Below are 24905 nucleotides of genomic sequence, written 5' to 3' on the forward strand. Positions count from 1 at the left end.
GTCGGGAGGAGGGGGGTGTGGAGGTGGGTACAAAATACCCCCAGCCTGTGAGCCAGATAGTAAAATAATAGGTGACACGTAGGAGGTAGCAGCGCACCTTTGGATGAGAGATCATCCATGCTCCGCAGAGCTCAGAGGAAGAGAGGAAAGGCATTTACGAGACAGAAAATGGCGCTACGTACAGAGTTGACGTTCCCAGCAGCGCACACTCCGACCAGAGCAAGTGTGGAATTCATGGATAGTGTGGTGATGGTGAGATAAAACCATAAAAAAACAGGGAACGCAGTGACACTCTGCATGTCTGGGAGAAAGAGGAAGTTGCGTGTGTGCAGACTGATGGGAGAGAAAGTTGGAGGAACGCCAAAATACAGTAAGAATTCCATTCAACTCTGACCCAGATAGATAAATAATAATAATTTTGCAATCAAAAGCCTGGTCTGTGTTTTTTTTTTTGTTTTACACAAGAAAACGATGTTCAGATGTTAGAATTGTCACTAAAGCAAAAAAAAAAAAAAAAAAAAAAATAGCTTTAAAGTCACTGACAGGGTTTTTTTTTTTTTTTTTACAAAAATACTTTTTTCTCAGCTTTTTGCTCTGAAACTGAAGATTTGTGTAAAACTTGCTCTATTCAACGACTGATTACAAAAGAACGAAACGAGCCAGAAACAAAAATCTGGTGTCAGATTTCAGATAGTCATAGTAGAAAATATTCTGTCAAAATGCTCAAAAATGGCTGGCACTGAGGGGGGTAGAAAATCTGTAAATGGCTGGCACTGAATGAGTTAATTATTGACCAAATGAGTGGTAAAACATATGCAAAAAAATACAGCACAGTGCATCTCTAGCCTTTAGCATTTGGTACAAATATGTTGAAAATTGGCAGGCAGACATTTTTTTTTTTAAAGAAATACTAGTAAACAAACCATTTCACCATCCCTTTGGTCCCTTTTCGTTTTAGTCTTTGCAAACACTGAACAACATTTCTTTTTCTTTTTTTTCTTACTCTTTTAATTTTCTTATTTTCAATTTGTAATATTCTTCTTGCAACTTTAAAACCTTCAGTTGCATTTTTATTTTTTCTTTCTTCAGTTTATCAAGGTCCATTCCATCGACGTTAAAACTTTCAGTGACGTTTGTCAGTGAATCCTCCGCCCTGGAACGATCACCAACAGATGTTTGATCGATACTGTGCAGAAAATTAATTTATAATTTGTTACTATATACACATCTACCCCTAAAGTCATTGAGGGGGTATTCCAGAAAGGAGGTTCAACAAACTCTGAGTTTATCCATAAACTCTGGTCAACATACCCCGCGATGGGAAACTCTGGTTTCATTACAGCTGGTATGAAGTGAGTCAATGAACTCTGAGTATGTTACTCATGAGCATAAAAAGCCATCATCAATGGAGCACAGATTTCGTGAGATGCATGACAACAAGCCGGGAGAGAGGGATTTATTTTACCCTGATGGAGCTAGAAATATATATATATATACACATATATATATATACACATATATATATATATATATATATATATATATATATATTTGTATAGTTTTTTTCTTATCATTGTCACTAAATGCATGTTAATGTGGATCTTGTTGAGTTCTTTCTTTTATATTTTGTTAAGCCAATTGAGATGACTTTGCAAGTTGAATTGAATTAAATATTTTCATTGATTAGAAACCCTAATAAGGCAACCAATAGATGCTAAAGAAATTAAATAATAGATCATTGTTTTTAGTGTATTTTACAGCTGATTTAGGACCCGTTATAATAAAAGATGCTAACAGAAATCTAACACAAGAGGAAGGTTAACTTTTATTAAGTTATTTATTTCAGGTTCAGTAATTGTGATTAATTTTAAATGAGAATGTAATTGCAACTGACTTTCTGACAATAAAAATAATTGTAATTGGAAAAAAATCAGAGAAGAGTGTCAAGGTAAATTAAAGTGTTCCTTGAGAAGCAGTAGCGTTTCCAAAGATATTCCTTAGGAAAAGAAAGAATATCCTGTCTTTGACGAAAAAACCTCTCACGGACAGTCTATGACTGATTGGCGTTCAGGTGGGCGGAGCCAGGTAGACAACCAGGGTTTGTTATGCTGCGTTCGCACCGAATGAGTCTTCTGCGACACCACACAAAACATTTCGCGGGAATCAAAAACGTCCCCATTCGCTTCATATGCACGTTAGAAGCGAAGCCACACCCACCAGCGACACATCCAACTTGGTGAGTTTCACCTGCGCGAGAAGCGAGGAGCTGTGCTCCTTTTTCTCCTCTCATAAACATAAACCACCAGTGAAAAAAGCCGGTGTGATTAGCGGCTAATGCTATCCTAGCTCAGTGCTGATTTTCAAGGATGGAAACTACAGAGAGAACTTTTACCTGCTACTACCAACTCCTCACTGATTCTCCTTCCTGGTGTGGTGCCAGTTATAAAAACCGTGTCATACAGCTCCTGGTGGTCACACACAGCTTCTACTCCATGGTTGAGTTAGTGAACTGACCGATGTCCGTTTTGACGGCCTGACGTCATCGTCAACAAAGACTCTGATTGGCTTTCGTCCTGGAAAACAGTCGCAGGAGTTCAAAATTTTCAACTCTTGCGAATGTGCAAATATGGCCAACGCTCTTGACGCGCAGATCAGACCGCACTGCCGCACAGGAAAGATTTTGTATTTGGGATGCATCTATCCATTGACTTTGTATGTAATCTGGACACACAAACTTGAACATGTGAACGCAGCATTAGACAAAACCTGCCAGCGAGCAGGTTCAGTTCACGGAGAATGTTACCATGGTGACATACTCAGAGTAGAACTCACTTCACTTTCTACAATCAGAAACTCAAGAGTTTCCCTCATTTGAGCCAGAACATAGTCAGAGTTTGAACATAATCTGCTTTCTGAAATATCCCCGTAACGCTTACCATGTGTTGAGCTCCAGTGTTTTTACTTCAGAGATGATGATGATTGGACTTGAATTCTCCAGTTCAACAAAAGATTTAGTGGAAGGGCCTGTTCGTTCAATGGATACAAATAAACAGAGCAGATTAATTTGTAATCAAACCAGCAAAAGAAAGCTAGCAAAACATAGTTATCATTGTTTTTGTGCAACTTACCGAGTGCCTCATTCTTTTCCACGTCTGAGATCGTGTCTTCTTTTTCACTTGTGTGAGGCTCCATGAGTTCTGCCGGTGACGAGTCATGTGGAAACGTTGCGGGAAGGATTTCCTCCAAGTATTGTGCACTGTCATTACTCTCTATCAGATCTTGTCCATCTTCTTCCACGAATGAGGAATCTGTAAACGCTGCTTTGGAATGATCCTCATCTGCTGCTAAAGGATCTTTTTGTTCTTCTGAGTGTTGAGAAGATTCCTTCAGAGGCACACAGCTAACGTCTGTACGCAAATATGACGGAATCAGAAGCTGCTTTCAAAAGCACAGATTGACAATGAATACACAACGTGATTTCCATAACACACAAGACAAAAACAAAAATACACAGAATGTCTGCAAATCAACACAAAATGACAAAAAATTGCACAAATTTCCTCCAACAAAAAAGATGACTGCTAAAATACAAAAAAACACTGGTCTGTGTTTAAAAGCAAATCGGCACCACAAAACGCCAAAAAAAAATATTTGTCTCTCTTTTTCTTTTTCCTCTGCACCTGCTCATTCATTCTCCGTTTTCTTTTTTTTTTTTTTTGTGGTCATCTAATCGCTACGTGTGCCATAGTCTTGGGCGACCAACCATTTCTTTGGTTGACTACAGCCCTACAAAAAACACAAAATGACAACAAAAACAAACAAGATGACAACAAAAATACACAAAGGGGTATACTATGAAGCTAGATTAGTATATCCTGGATTTATCTCCGTTAGCGGGCTTCACCTAACCAAACATTCCCTGTCAGAGAGAAGCTGTCCTACGAAGATCAATAGCAACACGCTAATTTAAACCAAGTGTTCTCAGCCTGCTACGTGCACGCTCCCATAAAAGGGGTGGAGACTGCAGCGTCTGACCAATCACTACTGGCAGAGCCACCTTTTTTAAAATGGAGGAACAGCTTATGATCTTGAACAAATATAATGGATTCAAAACCATGATGACAGCAAAGCTTTTCTCGCTCAGATCCAATCCACTTCATAACCTGGTTATGTGTTCAGCTTAAGTTTAAAATGATGAATAATTAAAATCCATAATTCACATAACAAACAACACTGTTGTTACAGAAAAGCCAGGAATGAAAGAACACAGGCAGGAAACTGCTGACACTGTTAATGCGTAAAAGCGTGACATTATTTATGATATTAATCCATTGAATGATAAACAGACAGCGCTCTAATCAGTTAAACTTTATTACAGCACATACGTGTTTCTGTTCAGGTAGACCTCTATTTATCACACACACACTGGGATGAGAGTGCATTGTTTCACTGTAGTATGTTCCTGCTGAAGCTGTTAGCCTCACTATAGCGTATGAATGAATTAATGACTTGACCTGTCCACGCATACGGAGACACAGGCTTCATCAGCTAACTGTAGATCAGTCCATCAGATATAATCGGAATCAGAATCAACTTTATTGGTCATGTAATGTATGTTATACACACGAGATGAAAATGAAGATGATGAACCTGCAGAACCCTAACAAGTTTTAATACCACTGAGCTTTTAGTGAATCCACCCCTTAATGTCCTGTGGCCTCCAGCTTACCAGCTGTTCGGGACAGTACAACTACAGTGATACATACATTCATGTCAGAGTCTCTAAAACACCACAAAAATCTCCAATAACACAAGATAAAGTCCATACATTAGTCGCTAGTCTATATTGAGAAAAAAGTCGGTAAGAGTTTTCCGAAAATATACCGGTAAGGAAGGTTCAGTTTCAGTTTCGGTTTAAAAATGGTGCAAGGAGAGGTTCAAGCTGTAATTCATAGAATTGCAGCTTGAACCTCCTTGAATGAGCCTACATTCTGAGTGAACTCATCCTTTAGTAACACTGTAAGTTGATTATTTCAATCGTGAAAGCAGCGCTGGTAATGATAAGTGCTGTAAACATATGGGCAGAGTAAGAAGTAAAAGAAGCAATCAGTCCTCTCCCAACACTCGGCTCGGCAGACAGACAGACAGACAGACAGACAAACAGAACAGAGCAGCTAAGCAAAAGGTTCAATCTACCTACAGTAAGTTTAACTTCTTCAGGTACCTACAGGCAAGACAATTTCTCATTTCAAAGTTTTCCCATTTCCCCTCGTTGTTAGAAACAACCATTGGCGTCTCGGTCCTGTTCCTGAACCCATATCGGAAAAGACTAATTTCAGTCAGTCCTCTAGAACATGGTGGCAAACCTAAAGCGGGACACTACGGACAAACTTAAAAGATCATGGGAGGAAGACTTGTCTTTATCTTTATCTCTCTGTGCTCGCCACTGTCTCATCCAGTTCAAAGCGGTACACAGAGCTCATCTCTCTAAAGTTAAACAATCCCATTTTCATCCTGACACTGACCCATACTACGACAAATGTGCTGAAGCATCACTTACTCATACTTAGTGGCAATGCCCTAGTCTTCATACATTTTGGACAGAGGTATTTCACACCAATTATTATCCAAGATAATAAACAGCAGACCCTATCGTTTGCTTTTCTCCTGGCCAGGCGTGCCATGCTGCTCAGATGGAGAGATGCTGCCCCGCCAACGCATGCACAATGGTTAGCAGACATCATGTATTGCTTAAAGCTAGGAAAAAATAAGATTCTTACTACATCATTCAAATGCACAATTTATTGAAATTTGAGGATTTTTTTTTAATTATTTAGGAAACCTTTAAAAGCCTTGATCCAGAGGCAGCTTGGTTATTTTGCTCTTTCAGATGCATAATTAGATTTAGAATGTGACTGGAGATTATATTTTATCTCATGGCAACACTGGCAGTGACAGGGTAGGGGTGGTTCTATAAGGTATATGTTTGTTTGTTTGCTTGTAAAAATAAGTACAATAACACAGGCTGGTGCTCCAGGTCCACGCTTTACTTATTTACCATGTACAGTTAATAGCTTTTACATGTACTACTACTCTACCTTTGTAGTAGTGGCTGTTGACTGCACTAACGTCCTCTATTTCCATTGGCTGTACAGCGCTTTGCTTCATGTACACCATGTTTGAATTTCAATAAAAAGATTTTGAAAAAAAAAAAAAAAAAACAGGGGGATGAGTTATTACAGTGTTGTTAACCTCAACCTCAAAGTAATCTGGTGTGATTTCAGTGTAACAATCCTGTTCACACAAATTCTCTGATGCATATAAAATATAAAAATAATAACAGTAGTTGACTCTATTAACCCTATTTAGCTTGTTTGGTGTGAGTTCAGGAAGTTTAATAGCTTGCAAAGTAATCTATACAGGGCAAGACAATGAGGGGGTATGTTACAAAGCTAGACTACCTCTTATCACACTAACTGATTAAATCAGTGTGTGCTGGACTACGAAACTCGCTAACATCTTACAGAGCTAAATCACCATGGAAACTTATGCTGAACGACAAAGGCAGGCATACACGGTGCGATTTTTGGCCCATTTAGAGCCGATTTTCGACTACTGCGTCTATTTTGTGGGATCGTGCGAGTTTCTGCTAGATCGTGTGTCGAGCATCGTGTAGTATACATGGGGTCACGAGGAGCCTTTAACACCTCGCGACCAGCTCCTGATCAGCAATCGTATGGTCGTAAGGAAATCAAACATGTTTGAAATCCAATCTAATTTGTACATTGCATTTCCGGGAACAAGACCCCGACGTGACGTACAGTGTGAGCAGTCAGATCGTGCCAGAGTGTCGGTCCGTACAGTGTGAAAACATGCATCATGAGCTGCGCACTGCACGAGTCGCACAGTTTAAGCTGGAGCTGAGCACAATTATTGAAAAAATTGCACAGTGTATCCCAGCCTTTACTGATCGCCACAATATCATCCATTCTATGAACACCACAGGCGACAGAGAAGCCCCTCCCCTAAAGCGCTAGTGACAAGCGTACTAATTCAATGAGCACAAGCGTTCAAGTCGGAGTGTGAGGCACAATTTTGACGCCCGAAATGCGCTTGGTGTGAACGCAGCATAACATATAAATATATTCCACCTTATGATGTAGGCTGATCTGTATGGACGCAACATCAGAGCCACAGACAAGTTAAAAAGAGAAGAAAAAGTGAAACTGATTCGCCGTTAATAATCTAATTTAAATATTATTAACACTCATCAATTCCTGCATTAATTAGTTTCTGCAGCAACAGTGTTGTTTTTGGTCTGAATTATGTATTTTAATTCTTCATATTTTTAAAGAATTATTCCCCATTTGTGATGTTCTACAGTTAATCCGTGTGATTGTTTTGAAGCTGTAATATCCGCCTCCGTCACTAAAGTGCGCCGGTCAACCAGACTGAAATCAACACGCTTACCTCAACTTGTTGATCGACCTTCGTAAAACAGCTTCTGTCTGACGGACAACGTTTGGTTAGGTGACGCTCGCTAACAGAGATTAATCAAAGATCTAATTATTTAGATTTGTAACATAGGCCCTGAATTTAGGAGCACAGTGGATTAACTATACATCACTCACCTGCTACAGGAAGCTTGTTGTTGTTGTTGTTGTTGATGCTCAGATCGCCAGTCTCAGCCTCTGACAGAGGTGTGTGTGAAGAATTTGGCTCCTCCTCCCCTTCCTCTTCCTGGCTGACACTTCCATTTATTTGATGAAGATTAAGATCCTTCAACAGTGAAGCAAAGAACTTGTTAAAGTGCAAGCAGTAGGAATTTTAAACAGCAGATTTTGTGAATTTAGTTTGATAAAAACAGTTTTGGTTCAAATGTATCCATCAATATTCATATATTCATTTTTATTTTGTTTCAGGTGAACAGATAGTTCAGTGATTCTCAAAAGTACCCTCTTTGTCCGACTACAATACTTAGCTTAGAAAACTATTTAAAAACAACGATAGAGCATAATGATGAAATGAACGAGTAATAACACCCAAAGATATTTTCTTTCTAGAATCAGTTTTTGATCATGTTTGAGCTCAGATATACAGTATACATACATATTTTTAAACTGCTTTTTAGTTTAACTATAGTTAAAGTTCTATATTTATATTTTACAAAAGGATAGTACAGAAATACAGTTGTTTAGGATTGTGTGTTGCTTTAGAATAACAATAATAATTTAGAATAATAAATAAAACATTTCAAATATCTTTTTTAATTTTCCAGAAATTTCAGGTGACCCCATTTAAACTCTAAGCAACCCCAACTGGGGTCCAGACACAAGGTTGAAAAACACTGAATTATTTCTATTGTTTTAATCATTTCCGGTCATCTCATGCCTGGGGTGGGACCAAGACTGACACGTTATTTGTTAATTTTCCACTCTCTCTCTCTCTCTCTAGTACCCCTATAGTGCCATCACGTACCTCTAGGGGTACACATACCCCCATTTGAGAAATACTGCTCTAGTTAACTGAAATGCATCTTTTTTAAAGATTTTGTTATTATTATTATTACAAAGCCTGATGTCTAACTTCCAACACAGAAACACCTTCTGATTGGTGGATTTAAAATCATGCCCCATCTTGTTTGACTGACTTTTTTGGGCGCACCCCACTTTGAACAAAGATGAACTTTCAAGCCCCACCTGCGCTCATTGCCCACTCCCCCAAACAATCCTGACAAATAACACATTTTCAAATTTATTGAACTAACAGGGAACAAGTGACATCATTATTCATAATAAATCAAAAACCTAACTAAACTAATCACCAGAATAAAAAAAAAACAAAGTTCAGTAGTCATAAAAAAAGAGGAACTACCCAAAAATTGTTGGCAATCTGTGAAAAAAAGCTTAAGAAAACCAAAAAGGAAAATATATTTTTAAGTCAGCTGTTACGTTTTGTTCCCTGTTTAATAATGTAGTGCTCTTTAAATTTCTGCTACATTTTTAAGTTTCTCATTATTAATTTCTTCGTGTGTAGGCCAGGGTCAATTACACTTTTTAAATTACAATTCCATCTTAAATTATCCATGATCAATTATAACTTAATTACGATTACTGTGACCTGCTTTTTTCCAATCACAACTAAAATTAGAATTATAATTTTCCTCCTGAAAGTTCATTAGAATTAAGTTCCCAATTATTGAAGTTCGAATTACAATTAACGTAACCTTCTTGTGTTAGCTTTCTGTTAGCATCCCTTATGATAACGGGTCAGTTTTGACCCATGTCTTAAATCAGCTGTAAAATACACAAAAAATGTTATCTAACATCCAATTTATTTCTCATCTATTGGTTACCATGTTAGGCTTCCTGATCAATAAAAATAATGGTTTTCATATTTTTGATGTGGGCGTCTGAGCATTTTTTCTGTCAGTATACCCCTTGACTTCAATTTATTTTCAAATGGTTAAATGATCCTCAAGAAAACAAACTTGATATGAAACATATTTCAATAATTGTTAACAACATATGTTTAAGCCATAGAACTGTAAGATGGTTCCACAGGTTTGCGTTTACTTAAATTGAAAATGACACACTTTGAGAGCATTTCCCCTCCTCGTGGGCGAAGGTTTTCATTACAGTTTTCCCAAATTCATTTGAATTTTATATATATATATATATATATATATATATATATATATATATATATATATATATATATATATATAATGTACATAATATAGAAATATTAAAGTGTCATATAAAATTAATCTAAAAATGAGGATTTTCAATGACACGTTCAGCCTCTGAAAAAAGTAAGAAGAAATCAGGGCGGAGCTGCTTTCTTCTTCTAAATAGGAAGTTACATTTTATTTTTTTATATGGTAGTTTTACTGTTTGGACTAAATGCTGGGATTCATTGGATTTTTCAATATCTTAGGAAGATTTTGAGACCACATTTGATGGAATATATAAATTCAGTAAGACATGGCCTGGCTTTAAAGGTAAAAAGTGCTAGCTTGTTTATGTCGCCATTTATTATTTTTTTTGCAAGTTTGACAAAAGAAACGACTGTTTGCTGTGATGGTTGTGTCTTAGAATGGTTTATATGGTTAAAAACAGAAGATTCTAAGCTTTCAAAGGGTTAATGATACTTGTGATATGCTGCTGTATTTGAGAAGCATTTAATCCTTTAGGAGCGTGATTGAGTGACAACATGCATTTTGACACATATTCGGGACAGTGGACGTTAAGGGGATTATTATTGCATTTTTGCAGTCAACATTATCACTTATGTAACTAATCATATTTGCATAATTGTATATGTTACACACATTGTAGTTGGCGCGAATCTCGAGACGGTCTTTATATTCAATTCCATTTTTTCTTAGTTAGTAGTGATCGACCGATTTAATCGGCCAATTTTTGCGTGTTTCACGTGTATCGGCATTGGCCGATGCGCGCTACTGCGTTCGCTGATCCACTTTATTAACAGAGCGGCTGCTCAGTGTTGCTGGAGACAGGCTGCAAAGAGCAGAGTCCGGAGCCCCTCCCCCCACTAGCAGAGCGTGAAGCAAGCTCTTCAATCGCAGGTTTTAAACTTTCAAAGCATCTTTTAACTGTTTAACTTATTGGTTGTTCTGTGGGTCCACGTGTCGTAGTTCACGAGCAGGTGGCTGGAGGTTTGGCGTGTGTGCGTCTTTCCCTCTCTGCTTCTCACTCAGCACTGCGCTGAGAAGGAGAGCTTTTAAAACTTTGAGAAACAGTTTACTACTTTGAATATTTATTCCTGTTAATGTTGATGCTTTTTAGAACAGAAACTTGAACAGTTTGTTGCTTAATGCACATCTGACACATTATTTTCCTCTGCTAATTTATGTTCTGGGGCTGTGTTGTAATGGACTATTATTCATGGTTTCTTTTTGTGTTTAATACTATAGATAAATATATTTATACTCAATAATCCTGTTAATAAAATATATCTTCAGTCAGGCCAACTTTTGTCAAAGCAATTTTTGGGACAAGGACGAACAGTTCTCTTTCATAATATTTCATGAGATGTCTCACTTTATTTTTTACTTGTTCTTGTTCTATATCTGTATTTGTTAAATATTTTTTACTTGGTGTTGTGATACTTCACCTTTCTTAATTTCAATAAATGTTCCTTTTTTAAAAAATTGAGACTTGTACCATTTGTTATCATGTTTGTGTAATTTTTATGATGTAAATTGAAGGAGCAGAAGTAGCATCAGCTCCGAATATCGGCTCAAGAAAATCGGCAGTCCGTATCGGTCATCGGCTTAGGCTGATGGAAAAAAATCGGTATCGGCCCTAAAAAACCCATATTGGTCGATCCCTACAAGAGACATAAAAAAATCTGATCTTTATGAGGGTATCAAGTTAAGAGCATTTTCATAATTTTTATTTGTCATAAAAAGCAATTAAATTTTTAATTTGATTCACCCTGCTTTGGCTTCAGTCCAATGTTTATCAGGAGAAAAAAAAGGGTTGTTTCTAAAAACAATTAGTCATGGTTTGAAAAGTGAAATCTCACCTCTGAATGCCTCTCAAGTACAATTTTGACTATATTTGTACACATATGTTTCACTGGGGTTGAAATGATGGAAGTTCTCTCCGATTCTGAAGTGACACAACAAAGACGTTTTAATGCACATGCAAGACACCAAAAACACACACACACAACTCTCTGCCCATGATTGTTGCAAAAGCAAAGTCACCTTGTGTGTTCTTGTTGTCTGCAGAGTTAGCAGCAGTCAGCACCTCATCACAGCTTACGTCTCCATTTATGATTTCCTCTTCATTGCAATCAGCCTCTCCTAAATCTTCATCTTTTAGGTTTTCGCTCTCTGAACTTATGTTGATAACGTCTTCCTCAGTGTATTCTTCAGATTCTGTGCTTAAGTCTTTGATGGAAAAAAAAAAAAGCAGTAGTAAATAATGGCTCGAAAAAACCCTGAGTCCTCCGTCTTTCACTGTTATATTATTAACAGTATTAAGGGGTCAATTACAAATACGTCTTCAAATATCCATGCTAAATTATATTATTTAAAATTATTATTTTTCCCCTGAGAGTCAATTACAATTACGTTTTCAATAACTTAAGTCCAACTACCGGTAATCACAATTACTGAGCCTTTAATAAATAAGCTGAAAAAACAAAACCATCCTCTTGTGTTAGCTTTCTGTTAGCATCTCTGATAATGAGTCGGTTTGACTAAATGTCTTAAAGGAGCAGTCTGCATCTCTTATAAAAGTAACTTTTTGTCATATTTACTAAAGCTGTCCCTATGAAAGGACAGCTTTACATGAAACTAGTAGTTTGTGTAAAAAAACAGACACATTGAGTCCTCCCCTGCTGCTTCTGCAGCCTTTGGCAAATTTTCAGAATGCACCGTGTCCGAGCAAAAAGAACCAATCAGAGCCAGGATTATGTTTGATGGGCTGTCTGACAGCAGTTGCTCACAGTCCCCGCCCCTTTCCCAGGGCTGTAGCTTCGTCTTTTTTTTTTTTTACAGTGTATGGTCTGGAGGAGTAGAAGATGGAATTAGCGACTTTTCTGCTAGAAGGGTCATTACTGCTGCTTGATTTACATTATGTTTGATTTGTTACACTAGGAATATGTGGTGCATGTGTTGTTCATGTGCACGCAGCAGCCTCCATTTGCTGCTGCTAAGCTTTGTGCACATAGAGAGAGAGAAGTGCTGCAGTAACATGCTTTTAACAGAGCATGATATATTACTGTGATGTTGCTGTTGGACTAACGTTAGCTCCTCTGAGGGAGAGACTTTGGAAAGTTTGGAGGCAGGGCAAGAAAGCTGCGGAGAGGGAGAGATCTGAAAGTGACGGACTGCACCTTAAAATCAGATGTAAAATACACGAAAAAATATCATCAGGGTTCCCACAGTTTTTTCACAATAACTTTTCAAAACTTTTCCAAAATATTTTACCATATTTCCATGACTTAGTTCTGAAGCGGTAAGATCTTTTTTTTTTTGCGTATGCATTTCCTGGATTTTAGCGTACCACAGCAGAAGTTATCTTACCTACACACAGTTTTATAAATGAGGCGGAGAGTGAATTTGTGAGATCTTGTGATTCCTGCTCAATTATGCTGCTGATATGCAGCACTTTCACTTTGAAATAACGCTCAACATCTTTGGGGTTTAACATATTTTAAATATAAAAATAAAATAGATCAAATTTTCCAAATAAGCTAAAATATTTCATTACTTTTCAAGACTGGAAAATTGTTTTTTCAAATGCCATAACCTTTCCAGGAATTTCCTGACTGTGGGAACCCTGTATTATCTATCATCAAATGTGTTTCTCATCTCTTGGTTACCTGTTAAGCAAATCCTTGAAATTACTGTTTTTTTATATTTTTGATGTGTGTGTCTGAGCATTTTTCTGTCACTTCATGCCTCAATTTCAAATTATTTTAAAATGGTAAATTGATCCTGAAGAGAACTGACAGGTAGTGAGAACAGTTGATATGAAACATATGTTAATTATTGTTAAATATGTATGTGTAAGATATAGAACTGTAACTGTAAAATATCATCAATCATCCAATTTGTTTTTAATCTCTTGGTTAATCTGAAAATATTAGTATTAATATTTTTGGTGTGGTTTTTCTGTCAGTGTACCCCTCATTTTATATTATTTTTAAATGGTAAAAGTTTTCTCAAGAGAACTGACAGGTAAACTTGGTCTGAAACATATTTCAATAATTAATTACGTATGTGTAAAGCATAGAACTGTAACATGGTTCCCCAGGTTTCCTTTTAATTAAATTGTAAATGACAGTTTTTATACAATTTCCATGCCAATTACAATTACAAAGTAAATTATCTGAACTTAATTACAATTCAGTTATGACTACAACAGCAACAGATTTTTCCAACTGCAATTACAAATATAATTAGATCATAATTGTAATGAATTACCGGATTACAATTATAATAGACCCCAACCCTGCAGTGTACTGTGATAGGATTAGAGCTTGTCTCAAACCTTCAGAGTGAGTGTCCTCTGATGGTTCCTTTGCATGCTGGTTAAAAAAAAACAAAAAAGAAACATCATAACGTCATTGTAATGTCATAACTCTCCTTATTGGGATTCTCACTAAATTGTTAAGACGCAGCGCTCTGATTGGTTACCTGTGCTGTGCCAAATCTTTGACATCCGTTTGGGAGCAGATGGCCCTGCTGTAATTAGAATGATAATCATCTTTAGTTTGCATACAGTATCTTCAGTATTTATAGCAGAGTAGATGTGGGCAATGCTGGGGGCCCCAAAGTAAATGCACAAAATGTCTCCAGAAACACACAAAATCACTGAAGAAAACCCACAAATTTATTCCAACAACATGCAAGATGACTACTAATACAGAAAAAACTAAATAAAACTGAAGAATATACATTACTCCAAAAAACACAACATTACTCCAAAGAACACAACATTACTCCAAAAAACACAACATTACTCCAAAAAACACAACATTAACAGCAAAAACACACAAGATAACAGAAATACACAACATTAACAGCAAAAACACACAAAATGATGGAAAAATACACAAATTTACTCCAACACACAAGACAACTATTAATATACAAGAAATATGACTAAAAAAAAAGCCAAAATGGCAACAAAATCATACAAGATGATAACAGAAATACACAAAGGGCCTATGTTATAAAATGAGATTCTCTCTTATCGCACTAACTTCCAGGATTTAATCAGTGTGTGCTGGACTACAAAGCTCGCTAACGTCTTACTGAGCTAAATCACCATGGCAACTGAGGCTGAACGACTAGCCTGGCTGAGAGTAGGTTTTGCTCTGACTAGGATCCGAGCGAGCACTAAAGCCCCGCCTCCTGACCCATCAGTTCTCTTAGAAACCGAGCTGTCCAATAAAAGGAGATGTGTGAACACGTCACTGTGTGGATCTGATCTGACAGGAGAGAGAATATTTAGACATCGATGCAATCCTTTCATTTACCGATGACATCATTTAGGAAACAGAGATATAAATCTGATGGACTGATCTACTGTCAGCTGATGAAGCCTGTCTCTGTATGTGCGGATGGGTGAAGTCATTAATTCAATAATTATTTCATTCATACGCTATAGTGAGGCTGACAGCATCAGCAGGAACATACTACAGACTGTGAAACAATGTGCTCTCATCCCAGTGTGTGTGATAAATAGGTCTACTTGAATAGAAAAATGTGATTCCCTCAATCATTAGTTAGAGGGTGATTTGCTCCTTTCTAATTGCAGGGCGAGCCCAAACACCTCGCTCCAATTTGATGACGCGTTCCCACTTTGATGACGAATTTGACGCGGTACTGAGCTGGAGATGCCGTGCCTCCAGGAAGCTCTCTGCCTCGATTGACATGTAAACAGACACGCCCACAAAGGTGAGCATTTCAGCGTACTTCGCACAGTGCTATGTATGTATTTTCTACAGTCTATGTATGTACCAGCGAACGCCCCGGTCCCACGCTCTGTCTTGTGTTAATAAAGCAGCATGAGCTCGGCTACGGAGTGGGTGGGAGGAGGGCGGGCTGTCCTCTGGCCCTACGTCACCATGCGGGGAGGGGGAAGTCAGTGCCCCGTCTATAGACACGCCCACTCAAGAATATGCATAAGTAGGACGCAAATCAGCCTGTTTGTGTAGAGTTGCTCAGAAAGTGACTTTTCAGAGGCTGAAACTCTGGAAAACAGGTGAGTTTGGGAAAATAAACCTCAATTACTATGTTTTTTGGGTTCTTAGAACAAATGGAGATGGGTGAAAAATAGCATGACATGGGACCTTTAAACTTAAGCAACACCTAACCATGGTCAGGACCAAGTTATGAAGTGAATCAGATCTGAGCGAGTATAAAAGCTCCTCCTCCTGGTGTGCTGCACTAACACTGTTCCTCCGTTGTAAAGACGCTAGCTCTGCCAGGTTCTCCATTGATTGGTCAGACGCTGCAATCTCCGCCCCTTTTTATGTGAACGCACACGTAGCGAGGCTGTAAACACTTGGCTTAAATTAGCGTGTTGTTATCGACCGTCGTAAGACAGCTTCTCTCTGACAGGGATTGTTTGGTTAGTTGAAGCCTGCTAACGGAGATTAATCCAGGATATACTTATCTAGAATCTTAGCATAGGGCCAAAATGTCTCCAAAAACACACAAAATGACAGAAAAATACAGAAATTTACTCCAACACAAGACAAAGTTCTAACATACAAAAAACCAACAAAACAAAAAAAAATTTACAAAATGACAACAAAAACATGCAAGATGACAACAAAAATACACAAGACAAACAAAACAAAAATGCACAAAATGTCTCTAAAAATAAACAAAAAGACAGAAAAAATACACAAATTTACAACAATAACACAAGATGACTAATAAAATACATAAAATAAACAAAACGGTACTAAACAAATTACAAAATAACTCCAAAAGACACAAAATGACAATAGAAATACACAAAATCACTGTAGTTACAAAACGACAACAAAAAAAGCTTTTGTTCTTTCCTGTGTTAATGCTTAGATTGGTGATTATTCTAAATGATGACATGAATGTTGATAATGTGACACTGATAAAAGTTACCCATTAGATGAAATAGCCACCTTTTTTCCAGGTGTTATTATAGCTAATATTAGCCTAACTTATTTATTTCAAATACTGTGTTTTCTTTCAAGATTTAGCATTAAAGCAGTAAACAGGACTTGAATGTATCTGTGAATTACAGTGTTGTTTAAAAAAAAGAAAAAAAAAAGAAATTATCTTACCTCCATCCAAAAGTTTAGTGGTTTGCTGTTATAGTAAATTGATGCTTTCCATTTTTTGGAATGGCCTTTCCCTCCAAAGTTTTCAAAGGCAGTTGGAGTAAGTAGGCCACCTTCACACAGAATACATGCTTCACCTGAACGCAACACCCAGAGGACACAAATAAAATCGTAACAGAGACAATGTGTTTTTCTACTTCAATATAAATATGAATAAATCCCATTTATTTTCCTTGGCTGTGTTAAGTGTAACTACTTACGTTTCTCCAGCTTTCCAACATCCAGGAAGCCCTTTTTGGTTCCACAAGTTACATGTAAGAAGCCTAGAATGTTGCATAATTAGAAAAGTATAAAAATACCGATCTTTAAGATTGTGTTGTTTTATCTATTTAAGAAAATAAATAAGTTATTATTGTTTGAAAATTTCAAAAATCTTTTAAGATTTTTCAAAAATTTCAGGCGACGCCATATAAACTTTAAGCGACCCCAGATGGGGTCCCGACCCCCAGGTTGAAAATCTGATTTATTTCTATAGTTTTTATCATTTCCGGTCATCTCACGCCTGGGTGGGACCAAGACTGACAATTTATTTGTTAATTTTCCACTCTGCCTCTCTCCTAAATACCCGCTGTAGTGCCATTGCGTACCACTAGGCCCTAGGGGTACAAATACCCCCATTTGAGAAACACTGATGTACAATATAAATCTCCATATTTTTACGTTAACTTAAATCGGAAAGACAATACCTGGTTAGATTTGCTGATGTAAAATGCCACACAGACACATTTATTTTTAAACAGCTGCACAATATGTGCCAGTTTAGTCTTTTTCTCCCCTAAGGGACAGCACGTGTGAGTGACTTCTGTAGTGAAACTTGTTTAGGGGAAGGTCTGGGTTAGGACGCACTCAGAAATCCATCTAATTGTGATTTTCCCGCTGTTCACAATTATTTTTCTGCTTTGAAGCACATGTTTTGGACTGTTATTTTAACCCACCTGTGAACGTGTTGCATGGTGACAGCATGTTTTACACAGAAGAATTAAAACAATGACATAAAACATGTATTTGTAACTTAGTTGTTATATTAAAAACATTTATTTATTTTATTTATTCAGTTTATTTCCGACATGGTTGCATTCACAGAAGTTATGTTATTCCTTTTTTTTGTTTTGTTTTGTCCATGCCGAAAAAGGAGAAGAGAGAAGCTGTTTGACATGAAATGTCATTGTGATCACAATAAAATCATGAATATATTAAATAATACAAATTTAAAGTAGTAGTAGTAAACAAAAGAGTAAATAAGTAACTTTAAAAAGCTGAAGCTAACCTGCAGGTTGTGTAGGTAATGAGGTTTAAAGAAATAACATAGTTCCTTTGACCTAAATCAAATCCCTAATATTAAATAATAAAAAAAAACAACATCTTGTTTGAGCGATTCCTTACAAGTAATCAAATGTCTAATGTTACCCAAAACACACAGTTGATAATAAATTAGAAGTTTATTGTCCAGACTAACCAATATCAGCAGCAGGAGACAGAAACAATTATATTTCAAAGCAGGTACGTTAGTAACTCTAGTAAATTATCAACTAGAGTTTGCTAAACAATCTTTAAAGAGGATTTTCTACCCAATACCTTTTTCTTTCCGCCATTATTTTTCTCTGTTTTGCACAAAATTGGTCAATGTAAAAGTTAAAGGTGCAGTCTGCAACTCTTATAAAAGTGACTTTTTGTCATATTTGCTAAAGCTGTCACTATGTAAGGACAGCTTTACATGAAACTAATAGTTTGTGTAAAAAAACAGACACATTGAGTCCTCCCTGCTGCTGCTGCAGCCTTTGGCAGACTGCCAGAATGCACCACGTCCAAGCAAAAAGAACCAATCAGAGCCAGGATTGTGTTTGATGGGCTGTCTGACAGCTGTTGCTCACAGGCCCTGCCCCTTTCCCAGAGCTAGAGTGCCGTCTTTTTTATAGTGTATGGAATTGGTGACTTTTCTGCTTGAAAGGTAATTACTGCTGCTTGAATTACATTATGTTTGATTTTTAATTGTTACACTAGGTGGTCCATGTGTGCAGCAGCCACCGTGTGAGCTGCTGTAAGTGCCACTGAGTTGTTGCTGCTGCTGAGGTGTGTGCACATAGAAAGAGAGAAGCGCTGCAGTAATATGCTTTTAACAGAGCATGTTATATTACTGTGATGTTGCTGTTGGACTAACGTTAGCTTGTTAACTCCTCTGAGGGAGGGACTTTTGAAATTGTCTTTCTCGTCACACTTTGTTTGAATTAAAGTTATTGAAGATTTATATCATATATCGCCATTTTGAGGTCTAAGCGCCTGACTCAAGAATTCTTCCTTCTGCTGCCGTGGGTTCGAATCCCGCTTTTGTCATATATATTTTTTCATTTTAACATGGAAAATTCCACCTTTAAAAATACATATACGAAAAAAAAAATCATTTTAGGGTATTTCCTGGTTTAGGTCACCTTACGTCACCTAAACTGGCCACGCCCAATAAGTTATCGCCAAAATAGAATCCTCGATATATTGCCTAGGTCTATTTCAGATGTTTGCAAAATTTTGAAACATAAAAGTGAAAACTTACCACTTATCACTTCCTTTTTATTATCTTCTTCCTCCTCTTTCTGCATATTTGTGGCTTTATTTCTTAGTCTTCTTGCTATACATTGAGCTTCCTCTCTGTTTTCGTCGGCGTCGTCACTGTCATATAAAAGTCTCAGGCTTCTTCGTTTCCTCTTCATTAGTTCAAAGTAAAACTCTCCCACAGAGATGACAATAATAGGTGAATTTATGGGCTTTAGTAAAATATACAATGTATTCTCGTGTGTTAGTAGTTGTCCGCCAGGCAAAAACGCTTTGTCATTTATTGACACAAGCGGGAAGCCCTGGTTTGAAACAGAAACTAAAGTCATTGCAGGTGGAACACAGCTCAGTAAATAATAATCCAAAAAAAATTAATAGCTAAATACATTGGCCGAAGATTTGGTATAAATCGTAAACCTAAACTTACCTCAGTATTTGTGTTTTTTGAGTCCGAGAACAACAGAAGCTAATCTAAAACTGCTTGAGTACCATAGCTGTGAGTCACAGCCAACTGAGCCAATCAGCACCAGAATTACTGGTTTTCCACCGAAAGCGCACATAGTCGTTGTCGTTGTTAAATATAACCTACTAGCCTATCATCAACAGAGCCCGGATAGCTCAGTCGGTAGAGCATCAGACTTTTAATCTGAGGGTCCAGGGTTCAAGTCCCTGTTCGGGCGGTACGTTTTGTGTCTCTGGAGATTTTTTTTTTTCTTTATTATTGAATCAAAATGAAACTTTTCAATTGAAAAAAAAAAAAAACATGTCTTTGAAGACATTTAGTCAGCATGAATGATTAGTTTTGGCCCGCGGCCCTCCAGCGTCATGGAGCGTCATTTTGGCCCTTCAATGAAAACCCCTGCTTTAAACCAAAATAAATTATATATATATATATATATATATATACACACACATATACAGAGAGAGAGATTAAAAACTGTCGCAGCAAATTTGCGGTTGACCTCATTTTGGAGACATGATTTCTGCCCTGGCTGATTGATGGAGTCCAGTCAAAGCATGATGATTTTATAAAAAAAAGGATTTATTATAAAACTAAATGAAAAGGAGTACAAAAAAGGAGTGTCTCCCATTCTGTATAGGAAGGGCTGCCAGCAACAAAGCAGGATGGTCAAAAAGGTTCTTCCTCCGGCCAGAGGAAAAGCAAGACTGCCTAAAGATCACACTTTACACAGACATTTCTACCCAATTCAACTGTTCTACCCCCACCTCGAGGTGTAAGGAGGAGAAGGCAGGGAAGGGGTCAGTTCCCCCTTTGAAATGGCGCCATCCGGTATCAGAGCGTAGGAATGTGTGCGTGCGTGTGTGTGTGTGCGCGCGCGCGTCTGGCCTTAAGATAGATCTATGTTTTGGGATTGTGAGCAACTGACCTCCAAGAGCATAAAACAGCAGAAATGAAAAGTTAAAATTTAAAGCATTAAGTTGAATAAGGTCTATGAGCAAATATAAGAGTAAACATAATTAACCAATTTTGCCATCACAAAATCTTTTTCACTTCAAAGAAAAAAAGTTTTCCAACGCAATTTTTTGGGGCTCAAATTTTTTTTGCGTTCAAACACTGTTTTTCTTTGATTAAAAATATTTCCTTTGAAATGTGTTTTTTTTTTGAGTGAATAATAAAGACACAGATGTACTACCCAAAAATACAAAAAAGATGACCAATAAAAAAACAAAACTTTTAAGCCAAAAACAAAAAAAAAAAACCTTTTCAAAGAAAAAAAAGTGTTCAAATGCAATTATAGTTTAAAATATTTTTTTTTGCATTTGAACACTTTTTCTTTGATTGCAAATATTTACTTTTGATTAAAGTAAACTTTTTTTTTTATTGTAAAAGTTGTTTTTTTATTGAATAATAGACAAATCCACCTCCATGTAATTTTTTTGTTTCCCCATCTACAATAGTCTTTCAGAAGATGGATGGAAGCACGGTTTCACTACTTATTTTGTGGATACTGTATCTAAGGGGTGTCGAACTCATTCTAGTTCAGGGGCCAAATGTGGAGCAGTTTGATCTCAAGAGGGCCACATGTTTTATGCAGGAAAAAGGAGTCATTTCAACTTTATTGTACCTTAGTTTGCAATATCCAAGCAATAACTGACATATATCAGTCGCAACAGCATCTTCACTTTAAATGTCCTGAATTTGTTATCAATTTTTATTTAATTAAGGAAATGTTATATGATATTTGAGGAAAACTGAAAGATTCTGTAAATAATTTTAGGTTTTTTTTTTAACATTTTAACATTAAAAATCAGTGTGATGTAAGCACTGGGAAAACTGAGACCCTACAAATAATGTTGAGTTTAATTTACACAACGATTCATGTTTTTTGTCATTTACTTCCTCCTGTGGGCCAAATTAGATTATAAAATAGTAAGAAATAGTATTATAATTGCTATTATATACTATGCTACTAGTAACATTTTGCTAATAGTAAGAATAGAATTGTAGATATCAGCAATTATCATTTTAGCCATAATCGTGCAGCCTTACCTTATGTATAAAACTTCAAACATATTTCATATATTCTCACCACTCTTTATTTAATAATAAAATGTTCAAAGACTGATGAAAAGGAAAAACGCTTGCTTCATTTTTTTTTTTCTTAAACTTGTTTTTAATGTAAAAACATTAACCATTTAATATATAGATATATGAATATAATTACATAGAATTTGATTGTTTGGGAATGCACAATAAGTAACTGGCCACAAATGAAATAATCAGCATCACAAACAAAGCAGCATCTTTAAGACAAGTTGAATAAATAAATACAAATACATATATATAGATATATTTTTAGCAAGTAACAAATTAACACTACATTTTCTGGCAGCATTTAGCATTTAATAATAATGCGTGTTTATCCATTTATAGAAACAACAGATTTTTGAAGGTCAGGCCATGAAAGCAAAGATGAACAGCCTTTCCCTTCATTCTAATAATTCTGCTAAAACACGGTTTACTTTAAAAAATTCTAATCGCATGCATCTCCGATTAAAAAAAACAAAAAAAAAAAAAACAACAATTAAAACCTGCCAAACTTTATCTTCTGATGGTCATCCCTCAGCCACATCCCTTTTCACACACTGAGGCTGATTAAAACCATCACAGACCGTCTCATCTGCTTTCTTTCTCCACTTCCTGAGCACAAAAGTGATTAAATTAACACCTGGTACAACAAACAACCAAATACAAGACAATACAAAATGAAAAAGAGCAAACAACACTTTCTTTTCTTCTTTTTTTGTTGTTGTTTTTTTTACAAAAATACAGTGATTCACTAGATACTCAAACCAGGCTAAATACTCCATATAAATCTCTACTTGAGGTTCATAGGTCACTTAAATATGTGGGGAGTAATGATTCAGCTATTCACTTATTTAAACATATTTACTGAAGAAAAACAGACATACTGTTGGGTAAGACCAGGCAGTTTAAGAACAAGTGAAAGGAATGTGTTAAACATGTTTGGCCTCGGAGTCAGTATATGAAAACCTCAGTCACATTGTAAAGTGGTGCAGAAAGTTTATACCAAGGTAATCAGCTCAGATTCTGGAAATCTTGAAAATGGGTTTTTCAAAAGAAAAAACAGATTACATAATCAGATTAGATCACATAATCCAATCTTGGTTTTGATCCGGATCAAACCTTTAATTTGGGTTTTTCAGAACTTTTTAGTAGGATTAGGATCACTTTAGTACAAAGAATCTGGATTAAACTGATCCCATCAGAAGGATGAATTCAGCGTGGCCCAAAATGTAATGAATCTGTCAAAGTGTATTAAATAATAATATATATTTGGATCATGTGGTTGTTACGGTGAAATTTACGGTTACCTCGTCTTTGACTTGAAAACACACTCTGTGGTGATAAATGATGAAGACCAGACAGGAGAGATGATGAAGTAATAAAAATGATTTAATCTAAACTAAATAAAAAGGTACAAAGCGGGATGGACAAAGAAGTGGTCTCCTCTGGCCAGAGGAGAGACGCGAAGAAGGGCCCAAAAGTTCCTTTCACACACATTTATACCCCACTGTCCCACCTCCCCCCTTCCACAGACAACAAAGAAGAGACCAGGGGGGGAAGGTCAGTCTGCCAGAGGTGACACCTCCGATGTCGGGGTGGGTTTGGACGTGCTCTGGCCTTGGAGATTAAACTGAGGCCAACTGACATTCCTTTAGAGAAGCTGTATCATGGGAGTATGGGCCCACTGACTTTGCAGGAAGAGGAAAAGACATCAAACAGGAATGGAAAGTTACAAATTGGGGTATTAAGTTGAATGAGATCAAAACGCAAATATATGAGTATACATAATTAATCAATTTTGCCACCACATGGTTCTCAAACATTTTTGGCTCACGTACCCCCTTTCTCTTATTTCTGAATTTAAGTCCCCCCTATGTTCAACAACAACATTTTGCTTGGTAAACTATTTAAAATCAACTATAGAGCATAATGATGGAATGAATGAGTGATAATACACATTTTAAAGATCTCATTTTGTAAATAAGTGAAAATAAAAAAGTATTTAGTGCAGTGGTTCCAAACCTTTTTTGGATCGTGTTCTCTGGTGATCCTAGACACATTTTTTTCTAGAATTAGTTTCTGATCAAGTTTGAGCTCAGATATACACATACATATATTGACTGTGTTTTAGTTTAACTAGATTTATATTTCACAAAGTGAAAGTATAGAGATACAGTTGTTTACGATTGTGTGTTGTTTTAATAATAATAATAAAAATTACAAAAATCTATTTACATTTTTCAGAAACTCCAGGCGACCCCACATGGGCTCATACTGCATGATCCAAATATATCTTTTTTTGATAACCCTTCTGATGGGATCAGTTTAATTCAGATTTTTTTATATCAAAGTGATCCTAATCCTACTAAAAAGTTCTGAAAATGCCAAACTAAAGGTTTGACCCAGATTAAAAACAAGATTAGATTATGTGAACTAATCCACTAACGTAATCTGTTTTTTCTTTTGAAAAACCCATTTTCAAGATTTCATCAATCCGTTATTAGAATTTGAGCTGATTATTTTTGTAAAATCGGGCCCTGAGGACAAACTTAAGGAGAATAACTTAAAATAATGTTTTTTTTCTTTTTTTTTAAACCATCAGTAGATGTAGATTACTAAAATATCTATTATATATTAGAGTTTACCTTTAGTTTTTATTACAAATATAGTCTCTGGTTGGGTTTAGCTCTGTGTTTTGGTTTAAATGAGGGGATTAAGTGCACTATTATCATTATGAGAAAAGAAAAGGCAGATTCTCAGTTGTGTTTGCTTTCAATTGAACAAACTACACGATTAATCAAGATCTTCTGATACACCAGTTGACAACACAAATAGCAGCAAACTGTGATTGTAAAGGCATTGTGTGTGTGTGTGTGTGTGTGTGTGTGTGTGTGTGTGTGTGTGTGTGTGTGTGTGTGTGTGTGTGTGTGTG

General features: G+C 36.5%; 1 protein-coding gene and 1 non-coding gene across 4 annotated transcripts; one reads left to right on the forward strand and one right to left on the reverse strand.

Moving 5' to 3' along the window:
* Window positions 1–664: 664 nt before the first annotated feature.
* Window positions 665–20008, reverse strand: LOC114469388 (uncharacterized). Of its 3 annotated transcripts, XM_028456888.1 has the most exons (12): window positions 19850–20008; window positions 19424–19724; window positions 17079–17141; window positions 16822–16955; window positions 14180–14227; window positions 14034–14070; window positions 11738–11923; window positions 11554–11639; window positions 7632–7779; window positions 3129–3407; window positions 2937–3024; window positions 665–1186 (listed from the first exon to the last, which is right to left on the reverse strand). In XM_028456888.1, exons 2-12 carry the CDS (start codon window positions 19578–19580, stop codon window positions 1000–1002), a joined length of 1413 nt encoding a protein of 470 aa, XP_028312689.1. In that variant the 5' UTR covers window positions 19581–19724; window positions 19850–20008; the 3' UTR covers window positions 665–999. The 3 variants fall into 3 exon arrangements, with proteins under 3 accessions (XP_028312689.1, XP_028312688.1, XP_028312687.1); XM_028456887.1 differs by having other exon boundaries at window positions 665–1153; window positions 19424–20005; XM_028456886.1 differs by having other exon boundaries at window positions 19424–20005.
* Window positions 20009–20029: 21 nt separating this feature from the next.
* On the forward strand, window positions 20030–20102 carry trnak-uuu (transfer RNA lysine (anticodon UUU)). The gene has a single exon. It is a non-coding gene; the product is annotated as a tRNA-Lys (tRNA).
* Window positions 20103–24905: the final 4803 nt, after the last annotated feature.

This window comes from Gouania willdenowi, chromosome 9 (genome assembly GCF_900634775.1).
Source record: "Gouania willdenowi chromosome 9, fGouWil2.1, whole genome shotgun sequence".
Classification (NCBI taxonomy): Eukaryota; Metazoa; Chordata; class Actinopteri; order Blenniiformes; family Gobiesocidae; genus Gouania; species Gouania willdenowi.

Bases quoted from the DNA above. Each gene is read 5' to 3' on its own strand.
- LOC114469388 (XM_028456886.1), bottom strand. From the start codon at position 19,751: ATGACTTTAGTTTCTGTTTCAAACCAGGGCTTCCCGCTTGTGTCAATA. The intron at 3,025-3,128 runs GTAAGTTGCACA...TTGAACGAACAG, and splicing joins GGAAAAGAATGAGGCACTCG to GCCCTTCCACTAAATCTTTT. The intron at 1,187-2,936 runs GTAAGCGTTACG...TTTTCTGCACAG, and splicing joins ACACTGGAGCTCAACACATG to TATCGATCAAACATCTGTTG.